Source organism: Balearica regulorum, chromosome W (genome assembly GCF_011004875.1).
Source record: "Balearica regulorum gibbericeps isolate bBalReg1 chromosome W, bBalReg1.pri, whole genome shotgun sequence".
In the NCBI taxonomy this organism is placed as follows: Eukaryota; Metazoa; Chordata; class Aves; order Gruiformes; family Gruidae; genus Balearica; species Balearica regulorum.
Genome location: NC_046219.1, coordinates 3,621,670 through 3,635,371, shown reverse-complemented (window position 1 = coordinate 3,635,371; position 13,702 = coordinate 3,621,670). Strand labels below are relative to the sequence as shown.

The 13,702-nt window shown below is 45.2% G+C and overlaps 2 protein-coding genes across 2 annotated transcripts in view; one reads left to right on the top strand and one right to left on the bottom strand.

Annotated features, from left to right (window-relative positions):
* LOC142599342 (uncharacterized) overlaps positions 1-13,702 on the bottom strand; it is a 739,733-nt gene that overhangs the window by 263,914 nt on the left and 462,117 nt on the right.
* LOC104643479 (alpha-2,8-sialyltransferase 8E) overlaps positions 1-13,702 on the top strand; it is a 51,997-nt gene that overhangs the window by 9,258 nt on the left and 29,037 nt on the right. Inside the window, 1 exon segment of the mRNA XM_010312806.2 lies at positions 10,862-10,954. Coding sequence (XP_010311108.2) covers positions 10,862-10,954 — 93 coding nt within the window.

Sequence of the window (13,702 nt, the reverse complement as noted above, 5' to 3'; positions counted from 1 at the left end):
CCTTCCCCTGCTCCAAAATGGAGTCTCTCCCACGGGCTACAGTCCTTCCCAAACTGCTCCGGCGTGGTCTCTTCCATGGGGTGCAGACCTTTAGGAGAAAACTGCTCCAGCATGGGTCTCCCACGGGGTCACAAGTCCTGCCACCAAAACCTGCCCTGGCGTGGGCTCCCCTCTCCACGGGTCTACCGGTCCGGCCAGGGACTTGCTTCAGCCTGGGCTTCCCACAGGCCACAGCCTCCCTCGGGTGCCTCCACCTGCTCCAGCGTAGGGTCCTCCACGGGCTGCAGGTGGAATCTCTACACCCCCTCATCCTTCCTCCACGGGCTGCAGGGGAACAGCCTGCTTCACCATGGTCTTCACCACGGGCTGCAGGGGGATCTCTGCTCCGGTGTCTGGAGCACCTCCTCCTTCCCCCTCCTCCTCCTGCACTGACCTTGATGTTACATCTCCACACTTCCCCCTCCGGCTGTAAAAAAAAAAAAAACTTCCCCCCTTCTTAAATATGTTATCACAGAGGCGCTGATTGGCTTGGCCTTGGCCAGGGGCGGGCCCATCTTGGAGCTGGCTGGCATTGGCTCTGTCAGACACTGTGGAAGCTTCTAGAAGCTCCTCACAGGAGCCACCCCTATAGCCCATGCCCCCACCCACTACCAAAACCTTGCCACACAAACCCAACACACTAAGTTAGATCTCTAACGCTATGTTGAGATTGGTGATAGTACCCATGCTGTGTCAGTATCTTTGCACTGAGCTACTATCTCAAATGTCAGAATTTCCTGGTATCTTAAAATATTTGAGATTTCCTGTGAGTTTTTGTGCTTGGGGCTTGATTGGCCTTTTTTCCTGAAAAGAAAACAACCTGCCTCACTGTCAACTCATTCCGTTGTGGGTTTTCTGTTGCCCCTAATTATTACAAATAATAAAATTTTAATTACGAATAATTATTAAAATGAATTGCTACCGATTATCTATTACTCCTTGGATGTCTGTCTTCCGCCACAGATAAGAAAAGGAATCATAGAATCATAGAATGGTTTGGGTTGGAAGGGACCTCAAAGATCATCTAGTTCCAACACCCCTGCTATGGGCAGGGACACCCTCCACTAGACCACGTTGCTCAAAGCCCCATCCAACCTGGTCTTAAACACTTCCAGGGAGGGGGCCTCCACAACCTCTCTGGGCAACCTTGTTCCAGTGCTTCACCACTCTAACAGTAAAGAATTTCTTCCTCACATCTAATCTAAATCGACCCTCCTTCAGCTTAAGGCCATTACCCCTTGTCCTGTCACTACACTCCCTCATAAACAGTCCCTCCCCATCTTTCCTGTAGGCCCCCTTCAGATACCGGAAGGCCGCAATTAGATCTCCCCAGAGCCTTCTCTTCTCCAGGCTGAACAACCCCACCTCTCTCAGCCTGTCCTCGTAGGAGAGGTGCTCCAGCCCTCTGATCGTCTTTGTGGCCCTCCTCTGGACTCCCTCCAACAGCTCCATGTCTCTCCTGTACTGGGGCCCCCAGAGGTGGACGCAGTACTCCAGGTGGGGTCTCACCAGAGGGGAGTAGAGGGGCAGGATCACCTCCCTCGACCTGCTGGTCACACTTCTTTTGATGCAGCCCAGGACACTGTTGGCTTTCTGGGCTGCAAGCGCACACTGCCGGCTCATGTTGAACTTATCAATCAATACCCCCAAGTCCTTCTCCTCAGGGATGCTTTCAATCCATTCCTCGCCCAGCCTATAGTTGTGCTGGGGATTGCGCCGACCCACGTGCAGGACCTTGCACTTGGCCTTGTTGAACTTCATGCGGTTTGCATGGGCCCACCTCTCCAGCCTGTCAAGGTCCCTCTGGATGGCATCCCTTCCCTCCAGCGTGTCGACCACACCACACAGCTTGGTGTCGTTGGCAAACTTGCTGAGGGTGCACTCGATCCCACTGTCCATGTCGCCGACAAAGATGTTGAACAGTGCCGGTCCCAGTACTGACTCCTGAGGAACACCACTCGTCACTGGTCTCCACTTGGACATTGAGCTGTTGACCACAACTCTTTGAGGGCGACCATCCAGCCAATTCCTTATCCACCAAGTGGTCCATCCATCGAACCCATGTCTCTCCAATTTAGAGACAAGGATGTCATGCGGGACAGTGTCAAATGCCTTGCACAAGTCCAGGCAGATGACGTCAGTTGCCCTTGCCTTATCCACCAACGCTGTAACCCCATCATAGAAGGCCGCCAAGTTTGTCAGGCACGATTTGCCCTTAGGGAAGCTGTGTTGGCTGTCACCAATCACCTCCTTGTTTTCCATGTGCCTGAGCATAGTCTCCAGGAGGGTCTGCTCCATGATCTTGCCAGGCACGGAGGTGAGACTGACCGGCCTGTAGTTCCCTGGGTCTTCCTTTTTACCCTTCTTAAAAATGGGGGTTATGTTCCCCCTCTTCCAGTCAGTGGGAACTTCACCGGACTGCCAGGACTTCTCAAATATGATGGCAAGTGGCCTGGCCACTTCATCCGCCAGTTCCCTCAAGACCCGCGGATGCATCTCATCAGGTCCCATGGACTTGTGCACCTTCAGGTTCCTTAGATATTCTCGAAGCTGATCTTCTCCTACAGGGGGTGGTTCTGCATTCTCCCAGTCCCTGCCTTCTGTGACCTGGGCAGTGTGGCTCAAGGATTTGCCAGTGAAGACTGAGGCAAAGAAGTCCTTGAGTACCTCAGCCTTCTCCATATGCTGGGTAACCAGGTCACCCGTTTCATTCTGGAGGGGACCCACATTTTCCCTCATCCTCTTTTTATCACTAACATACCTATAGAAGCTTTTCTTGTTGTCCTTAACATCCCTGGCCAGATTTAATTCTATCAGGGCTTTGGCTTTCCTAACCTGATCCCTGGCTGCTCGGACAGTTTCTCTGTATTCCTCCCAGGCTACCTGCCCTTGCTTCCAGCCTCTGTAGGCTTCCTGGTTTTGTTTGACTTTGCCCAGGAAAATAGAAAAGTATAATCAATTGGATTTATCAAATATACATTTTACAAGAATGAATGTAAGGGCTTGAGACATCAGACCTCATTGTCCAGGGCAGTAACTGAGGATGCTCCTTAAATCATAGTGCTGAACTTCTCAAACATTGATACTAAAATCTTGAGAACCACAAGAAAAAAGAAAAAGCCATTGCTTTCAATGATAAACTGTGTTTTTTGAAATGTTAACAACATAAGTGTTGTTATGTGTTTTGTTATGCCTCCTGGATGGTCATAAGGTTAACAAAATCAGCATCTTATTTCAGTCAGAGTGATGGGAATGGGCTTGATTAAAACAGCAAAACAGTAGTTTATTAAAAATTGGAAGAATTCTGAAATTACATTGGTAAGATAGGACTCCCTGCAGCATACCCCACTGCTGCTTGTCAGGAGATGATGTTTTGATACAGTGACTGTGAAAGGAAAGAAACACCAAGGTCTCCCCAAACTACAGTTCAATATACTCTCCAATAAATCATTCTGGGGTTGACACATTGTAGGGCTGTTTCTGCTTTCACTCCTGCTGTTGCAGTAGAACTGTATTGGGTAATGTATTAGACTGAAATTTTGGAGACTTGGCCCCCAGATAAGTGGACAGATGAGAAGAGAATGACATGGCAGTGACTGGAGTGGATGTTTGGTCAATTCACACAGCTAATGTGGTATTGGGCAGCAGAGCCAAGCAATCCCAAATGATCTGTGTGCCGAGACATGAAGACAGGAGATCAAAATCAGAATGGCAGTGAGCAGCCAGTGCCAGTTTGCCAGGAGCTTTCATAGTCGTGATGAAAAACATATCCTCAGGGTTTCACAGCTATCATCTTAACTGTGCGGATGTGTAAAATGTCTGTGAAGTCATGGGACCAGATCGAATAAGGAATCCAGAAAAGGGCCATCTCTGAGATATGACAGATGGATGCATGTGCTTTTCTAAGGTTACTTGGGAGGTACATAGAGCTATCAATGAACTGCTTTTAAAGGACAGAAATATAAAAGCCACTCCCTCTTCTGTGGAAGATAAAACGTATGAATTTAGGACTGGTTCATGGAAGCAGTTTTGGTTTTGTGGTTTTTGGTTTTTTTTTAAAGTAAAAGTCTTTAATTTGGAAGATAGTCAGGGTATCTTGGGAAACTGCCTTTGTCTCAGTGGATGGACATTTCTGATGCCATCTATTATCAAAACCCAGAAAAACTTGTGACACTGTAAGGAGACAAATCTAGCAGAACATTTCAAAATATCCTAGGTGGACGATCAGGAGGTTCATGAGTTAATAACTTTTAACCTCAGCTATATGAATCTCCTGGGAAGCATGAGTCCCTGTACAAGAATTCCAGCTCCTGAATTTTGTTTCATTACTCTGGTTCTTCTAGAAAGAAAACCAGCCTTGAACTAAAGATGCTATTTCTATCTTTAGCTTCCAGGTATTGGATACTATTTTTCCTTGCTATAAAAGCTTCCTGCCACTAGTAATTGCTTCCTGGTGCAGTGTCTCCCTACTCAGTCACCATATGTTTAGATTAAGCTTCATATTGCTCTCATACCTTTTAGAACTGAAATAATTTCTGTAGGTCCTTTTGTAACTCTTGCCAGTGTCTAAAACCCTCAAAGATGAAATATGAGAACTGGATACAGTAATTCAGAAGAGCTGTTACCACATAACATATTCAAAGATGCATGACCATTTTCTCTTGCTTATCTTTTCCTTTCTTTTACATGTCACAGTTTATAGTGACACATTTTGTTCCTAGCTACAGCCACATACTGAAAGTTCATGATCAATTAGACATCTACTACATCTAGTAGCATTAGAGATGAAGATGGTAAAAGATTTAAATCAGTTAATGCCAGTGACGTTGGCATCAGCAGGTGGTAGCCAGGAGGAATGTGAACCATCTTTTTTTTATATTTGTTGTCCCCAAGGAGGACATAGTCAAATAGTTTCATCAGCCTGTATAAGAGAAGACTATTGCTTCTCCAGCCTCCTCCTTTGTGCCCACAGCACCTCCTCTCTCAGTTCAGTCTTTCAAGCACCATCCTGTTATGGACAAGTCAACTCAGGCTCTCAAATGGCAGAAACAACACATGCAACAATGTGATTTTTTTTTTTGTGCCACAACCCTAGTGAAGTGTAAATTAATCTAAGGGCATCAAATATTTCTGCTTCACTTGCCAATTCTCAGACCAGTCATGAGGCATCTCATTTAACATCAGTATTTCCACAGGTGTTTTCTTTTGCAAGGTGTAGTATGAAAGGTCATTATGATTTCCATCAACTTCAGAGGCTGCTCTTGTTCTTGGTGGTAATTGTGTAGTCTAGGCAGTGTCTATGAGAGCAGAGCCTAAGGTCCCCGTTCTTGCCTGCTATGGACTTACCTGTCAATCAGCCTCTACATCAGCTTCTTTATCTGCTAAATGGGGATCGTGCCTTCCAAATGGAGTCAAAGTAATCTTAGGAGAATATGGCATGCGAAGTGGTAGGATGCAGTCTTTGAGAGAAAAATATCACTGTATTGATGTCAGACCCTCAAACCTTTTGACCGAATCTTGTAGTTTTTGATGTTGTCACATAGAAATATCAATAGAAGCAAAGGCTAGTGGGATTTGGTCACTCACTCACAATGGGCTCTCTGATGAAGTCAACACCTAGTTTGCTCTGCTCTGGATGAGTTTTCCAGAGCCCCTATAGCCATGATATGCTCCACCTCAGCAGTATTTTTGCTACAGGGGTCTGAAGATCCCATTCTGGCCCTGCCAGACGAACGTGAGTCCCCGTGTGCTTTGGGGAGTGTGCTCTGGCACACTTGCAAGGTTCCTGAGTAGGGAAGGTGAATCTAGACCTGAGATTGGCCGTGGATCTGCCCATACTGATGAGTGCAGGCACTGCTAATTGGACAGTTATCTTAATAAGTATTTAGTAGAAGCCTGCAGGGCTTGGTTGATTTATTCTCATTTCTTAGTCATTGGATAATGTATATTTTTGGAAAGATCTTTGTTTTTCCTGCAAGGTAGGTGGAATCCTTCCTGCGATACTCTGCTCTCTTGCAGCATAAGTGCCGCAGACTCACTGCAAACAGTGCAGAACTGGCACTGCAGGAATGAGCGAAATGGGAAGGTGTTTTTTGGAGGAGAAAATGGTCTTGTTTAAAAGATGCCTGACTATTACACTAAATTATATTTTAAAACCTTTGTTCAACATATCAGACAAATCAGTGCCTCAATCCAAGTGTCATTTGAAGGCAGGATTGAAGTCTCAGGCTTTTTAATTCATGTAGCATGATCAAGGAAAGCTTACTTTTGATCAAAGCAGGAGCAGCCCAACTGCAGATGATCAAAGACCTAAGAGTTAGTTGGTGTACTGGGAAACCAAATCTGTCTCTCACTAGTGAGCTCAATAAGCTGCTCAGCTGGAAGTGAGGTTGCAATGGGAGACATGAAGGTTAGAAAAGAAGAAAGCCTCAGTTGGTCAAAAATGGAAAATTACAGAGTGAATAGCATCTCATTTCTGGGCATTCAGTACTGAGATACATGAAAAAATGAGTCCTCTCTGAGCACTTGCAGCTTATGTGGTGTTCAGATACAGGATTTGATCACGGAAAAATGTTGTAGATTTGAAAGCTACAATTGACCTGAATGGACATAGAGCAGTGAGTTGTGCGTAGTGCCCGGTACTCTGGGAAAATGCAATCCTGTGTGCAACTGTGCAGTTTGTTGTGATTCAGTTGTAGTCGTGTTCCCTATTGTAAAGAATCATGAATTCTTGTGTTGGTTTTCCTGTAGACTTGTGACCTTTGAGGGATAAATTATTTAGATTTCAGCAGGGGAAGCGAAGACAATGCAGGGAGAGGATATTCTGGCACCGACATATCAACTCTGTTTTATGGATATAAAACATGACTGTCATTCTTGTAAAGCTGAAACACAGCCCTTTTCCATAGCAAAAGGAGTAGCGCAGTTCAGGTTTGTCACTTGTCACTAATCAAGAGCATAAATCAAAATAAACTGCACTACACCCTTGCTTCTTAGCTGGATATCAGACTGAGGAAGATGATGGGGAGGACAGTTTCCATTTGTGCTAATTAAGCTTTCTGACAGGCAAATGTATCTTCATTCACAGGGAACTACATGGTTTAGAGTAGGAGTTAATAGGCAGAAGCAGCACTCAGAGCCCAGGGAGTAGGTGAGACTGATGCTTCCTCTGGGAGAGCATAGGGGGGCTGGTCTCCAAACACTCCCAGCAGGACCAGACCCTGCTGAGGCAGAAGAGCTGTGTTTAAAGGACATCCGCGGGGGTTGAGGGAACCCATGTTCCTTGTGCTAGAGCCTGGTGTTGTGCAAAAGCCGTATCCTGGGAAAGTACAGAAACACTTCTGCAGGAAGAGGTTGGCCAGTACTCCCGAGAGCTGCCTCTGCTAATTTGCCTTGGTGTCTGTAGCAGGAGGGGAATTGCTGTGAAGCAAATAAATAGCATGAACACTCCTGGGAGAAAGAGAAGAAAAATGAGATTTTTTTGATCTATTGACTAGATACTGTCTTGCGAATTCCTTAATGCTGTCGTAGTGTCATTAATGCTTGCAACCTAAGTGCTACAGCATCAGCAGCATTAACACTGAGGAGGCTTAGCATCGAGTTAGTTTCAATTGAACTCACCCCATGGCCAGTAGCATCTTCTCCCCATTCGGTGCAGAAGCGACACTGCCAACAGTGTCCCCTGCCTTTGCTGGGGGAGGCACATAGCTGTCCCATCAAGCAGTGTGTCATCCAGCCTCTGTCATGGATCTTCCCTCTGCACTTCCACAAGGTGCCAAATGGTGATTTCGCCACTCCAAATGACTCTGCTGGAAAAGCTGGAGCTATTGTGAGAGTTAGAGAGTTGCAGGACAGTCCTGTGCTTTTTGAAGCTGTGGGCTAATGGAATAACTGCTACAAATGCAATGCTGCCTCATGCATTTCCTTTCAGATCCAGAACTGGTTTATTTTTTACCTAATCCTTTCTTCCTTACCCTTCTGCCTCTTTGGTAACATATCCTTTTTCATTTCTGTTTTTGGTTTGTGGATTGGGTAAACAGGCAATGATCAAAGGGAATCCCTGGGACTCAGGAAATTTCATCTCTTTCATAAAATGACACCTTTGTCTCCAGTGCCACAGGCTGAAGCCAGCTTTTCCCTGCTGTGGCATTCCCACATGATAGCATGTGCTGTTTGACATCTGAGCTGCGGTTCTTTAACTTAGCAGCAGAGCCAGAAATGTGCAGGAAAGATAAAAATACACATTAATCTAGATTTTTGCCATTCTTATCTGTCCTCAGGCACATACAAGGTACTGAAATCCAGTGTTAGGTGAAAGGTGAGGATGAGGCTGATAGCCATTGCTATCCCCCTTGCACCCAAAGAGGTAGGAGTGGTGTGTCATGTGCTGAGCGTTGTGTGGGGATGTATACCTGCCTCTAGCTATTGTGTAGAACATGCACATTCAGAGTCCCAGTCTTGTCTGACTCAACCAAAGTAAAGAATGGATACTGCAAAATACAGTAAGAAAAATAAGTATGGCAGAAGGATGAAAATGAAAATGTTGTCTGGACTGGTAGCCAGAGGGGACTCCTTCACCCCTGTAAAATTCTGTGACCAGTAAGAAGTCCTATGGTGTTGGTTCCACAGAGAGAGATTTCAGTTTAGTTTGGGAAATTTATCTGGACTACATCCACACAGGGCTTTGGCCTGGTGCAACCAGGTGAGCTCTTCATCCAATTTCAGTTGGAGCAGCTTTCAAAATACACAAGTTGCTCAGCTCCAGCTCAACAAGCCAAGCACGCAGGAGATGTGCCAGTGCAATGGATTTCAGTTACTCTCTAGTAAAGGCTGAATGTCCAGGTGAAGGATTGAGTTGGAAGGAGAGCCCAAGCCTTTAGGTGAGAGACCAGATGAAGATTCATACTGCATGAGCTTTATCTCCCTTCTGGAGGCTGAGGAAGTCTTTTCCCAGATTTGTCACTGATTATGGAGCGCTTTAAATATGTAATTTCCTCTACAAAACTCAGAAAAATATATTTGTTGCCTTGAAGACTATGCAAACACATTTCCAAATAGTCACATTTTTTAAAGATTGCTGAGCTATTGTTTTTTTTCTGACAGTAATCAGTTTACTTCTTTATTAGGAATTTATGATGTTCTCCTGCCACTTTCTAGGCATGGCCTTCATCCTTTCAGTCTCAAGGTTTGTGCCTCTCACTGGATCACAGAAATGATTGATTTGGGATTTGGCAAAGCTGAGGTGGTGAAAACCTCAGGGAGAGGTGAAGAAGACACATCCTAAAGCAGCCTTTGACAGGACAGAAATGTTCCCAGTTGGTAGCAGATTGCTTTGGGAAGCTCTTGGGCTTTTCCCAGTCTCATACTATAGTCCCTTTCTCCCTTCTACAGGTTTCTCTCTTCCTACTTTATCAGACTGATTTCTGGATCTACTTACAAGGCAAAATTCAGAAGCTGTTTGGTTTTAGATGCTTCTGGCCTTTGGAGCTCCTGTTGGAGATACCTGGAGATGTTGTTTTCTGGACACTCTCCCTTCCTACAGTTCCTCTGGGAGGTGTGAACACTTAGCACTTCTCCAGAACAGATCAATTTTGTATCCTCCAAAATTTTGGTATTAACTATAAACATGAACTTCTAAGGAAACTAAAATGACTTTCCTACTTAAGGATTATATAATTCACACCTGAACAGACATTCAGGTCAAACATGAATTTTGATCTTATTATAAAATGACACAAAACCAAAATATTACATTTCCAATGATAGTTTAAATAAAACTCTTCCAGGAATCTTGTATTTTTCTTTCATATTGAAAATTCAAAAGATAATTTGGAGCTACAGCCTCATGAATTCTGAGATTTTAAAGGATCCATCAAAACAACTTGCTCTAGCCTTGGTCATAATACCTATTTCTCCAGGTCATCTCCTCATATTTCTTCATTATGCTCATAACTGCTGTATGGGTATGCACAGTTCTTAGATTTTAATACAGACTTCTAATGATAAGTGGTGAAACTGATACAAAGCTTGGTTTAAACCCTAAATCTTTTTTGTCATTTCAATACAGTCTCATTGAATTCACCGCACAGCCTGGGCTTTCTTTGGTCCCTAAACATGAGTAGCTACCATTGTGTTTAGTTTTCCCTTCACTCCAGTCTGATGGCTAAGGTGGAGAAATTTAACTGAAAAAGTAAATATTTATGTCTATATTTTAATTAAGAATAACACTGTCATTTGTGCCATGTCTGAGCATTCAAATCCTTTTTTTTCTCAAAACCATTTCAAAATTTTTGAGAAGAAAATCCCAGCTTCCTTTCCCCTCCGAATATACCAAAAGAGTAAATCCCAACGAAAAGCTCAAATGCGTAGAGGTATGCAACAGTCTCCACAGACAAGATACAACCTCCAGCACTTTGCTTTCTACCTAAGAGCAAAATTTAAGGAACTGATTTTTAAACTCTCAGCACATTCAGACACCCAAAGGATGGAAACAGTGTTCCGTAAGTGATCAGTGCTTTTCCCCTGACTTTTTGTGGCAGCTGCCATGTGTTGACTGCTGAAAAAGGTAGCTGGTCCTTGTTGGTGCCTACAAGATAGATGAACTCTTGTAGAGATGGACAAACTGGACATGGGTGGCTGTTCTACAATCAGCAATGACATCTGAGTTTTCCTGTGAAGTAATAACCTGCCTAAGGGCCAGAGAGTGTAGTCTCAAGTAAGGCAGAAATCATAAATGACAACTTTAAGCAAATTTCTGTTGATATGCAAGACAAGTATTCCAGTCTAAGTCTTATTTATAATCTTTTTTCTTGTCCTTCTTCAGGTATTTTGAGTTTTATGAAGGGCCTTTGGAATATAACTCTACCAAATGCCTGGAATTACGGCAGGACATCACTGAGGTGAAGGTTTTGTCTATGTAAGTATGAATGAATGTTTGCTAAAAGGTTACTTTTCAAGCAGGATGAAAACGATAACTTACAAAAACATTGTCAAAGATGCAAAACTTAAGATATCCCATCAACAGGGATTTCATCAGGGATTCTTGAGGTTCTCTTATATGTGCAAGTAGTCACATTTGAATTTGATCTGAGGTTCATTTGAAAAAAACTGGAGGCATTTCACATACATTGAGGCATTTTGGTCAGGCACAGTATCACTATTTAGAATGAAATACAGTGTAATATTATTTGTAATATGTATTGGGTCTGGCTGAGATGGAGTTAATTCTCCCCATAGAAGCTCTCATAGTGCTGTGCTGTGTCTTGGTAGCTAGCAAGGTGTTGATAATACACCAGTGTTTTGGCTACTACTGAGCAGTGCCAGCACACATCAAAGCTGTCTCTCCAACATTTCTTCCCCCCCGCAGCAGTAGGCATCACCTGCTGATGGGAAGTAGAGAATAATCTTTTGCTTTTTGCTTTGCTTCCATGCGTGGCCTTTTGCTTTAGCTACATTAAACTGCCTTTATCTCAACCCACGAGTTTGGGGTTGTTTTTCTCCATCTTCCTTTCTCCCCTCCCTGCCTTGCTGAAGAGGGGAGTGATAGAGCAGCTTGGTGGACACCTGGCATCCAGCCGAGGGTAAACCAACACAGTCCTTTTTGGCACCCAACGTGGGGCATGACAACGGCAGTTTAGTATTAAGGGTGCTACAGCTATAGTAGTTATTAAGTTGCAAGCTCCTGTGCAGGTCACGGGGTTTGTTAGCTGTGCTGCTTATCTCTATTTTGCTAAGCTTAGGAACATGCTGATACAAACAATGGCTGCTCTGTGCTTTGGCCTAGTGTTGACAATCTTACTGTGCTGGGGGAGTTATTTTGTGGGGAGGATGAAGGAGCTTGGGAGCATGCTAGTACAAACAATGGTTATGTGCCTGGCCCTGGCATTGATGTTATTGCTGTGCTGGGGGAGCTATCTTGTGGAGATGATGGGGAAATACATGTCTCCCTACCCAGGTTTGATCTGGATGGTTTTATTATGCAGGCTCCCAAGGTCCTTGTTCACCCTTATGTAAGCTCATTAATATTACTAATGAATACTGCTGGCATATTACGGGTGTTGTGGAGTTTGGTTTTGTCCTGGTTTAAGGGGAGACAACTTTTGAGTGAGGCAATACTGAAACGTGCCCTGAGGCAGCCGGTCCCCAGGTGGCAGGGTGTGTGGAAGGATTTGGGCAGGTTCCTAGGATGATTATCACCTCCTATAGCCTGGGACTTCACACCTGAACAGGCAAGCGACCCTGGCAAACTGACGCGCCACCTGATAGAAGGGTGCCTTGCCTACCCCAAGGAAAACCAACAGCTTCTAGCACTGTGCTGGGGCCTGGCCTGTGCCTATCGAGCCACAGTGCAGTACTCTCAGAGGACTGTGGTTGAGGCAGGGACCCAAACTGCAGCTGAGGACACCGTGGCTGAGATAGGGACCCAAACAATAACAGCTACAGTAATTGCCCCAGTAGTAAAGAAGAAACAGTGGACCAGGAGGTCAACAGGTCCATTTCATCGGTTAGTAAAGGAGGAGGAAGAAGAGGAGGAGAGGTTTGATGAAGAAGCTGGTCCTTCAGCAAAGAAGTGGGAGGAAGGAGTGAGAGAAATCAGACAAGAAGCAGAAACTACCCAGTCCCTGACCTCATCTGAACTTCGAGATATGCGGAAAGATTACAGCCACCAGCCTGGTGAGCGGATTGCTGCCTGGCTGCTTCGATGTTGGGATAATGGGGCCGACAGTCAGCAACTGGAAGGCAGGGAAGCCCAACAGCTGGGATCCCTTGCTAGAAACCGAGGAATTGAGAGGGGAATTGGAAAAGAGACAGCAATTTGCAGTCTCTGGAGACGGCTGCTCTCAAGTGTGAGGGCAAGATACCCATTCAAGGAAGATCTTGTGAACTCCCCAGGAAAGTGGACTACCGCAGATGAAGGCATCCAGTACCTGAGAGAACTAGCGGTGTTGGAAGTCATCTATAGTGATCTAGATGATGAGGAGGTCTCCAAAGATCCAGAGGATATCCTGTGCACATGGGTCATGTGGAGGAAGGTGATTCAAAGTGCCCCAGCATCATATTGTAACAGCTTGGCAGCGATGTATTGCCTGGATATGGACACACCAACTGTGGAGAAGGTGTCGTCTTGGCTCCAAAACTTTGAAGAAAACCTCTGTACCTCCTCCTCCCTACGGGCCAGCATGTTGGCTGTCAGAGGTACCCCAAGAAATCAGTCCTCTCCTGCTCCAGTCAGAGCCCCAGGCGTATGCCATGTGGTGCACTCTGGTTTTTCCTGCGTGACCAAGGGGAGGACATGAGGAAGTGGGATGGTGAACCCACCTTTAAGCTGGAAGCCTGTGTTCATGAACTAAGAGGGAAGACAGCTGTTAAGAAGGGGACACCCAAGAAGGCCGTCAGCGTAGTTGCTATGGAGACACAAGAGGGCAAACAGCGATCTCCCAGATGTAAAACTAAAATCACCTCCCTTGATCCTGGTGAGGGGACTTCTGGTCTGGCACTGCGAGGGTCAGACAGTGAATACTCTGACCAGGAACAGGAATAGAGGGTCCCTGCCTTTGGCCAGGAGGAGGAAAGGGATGACCGGGTATACTGGACTGTGTGGATGCGATGGCCTGTCACGTCAGACCCACAGAAGTATAAGGCTTTGGTAGACACTGGTGCACAG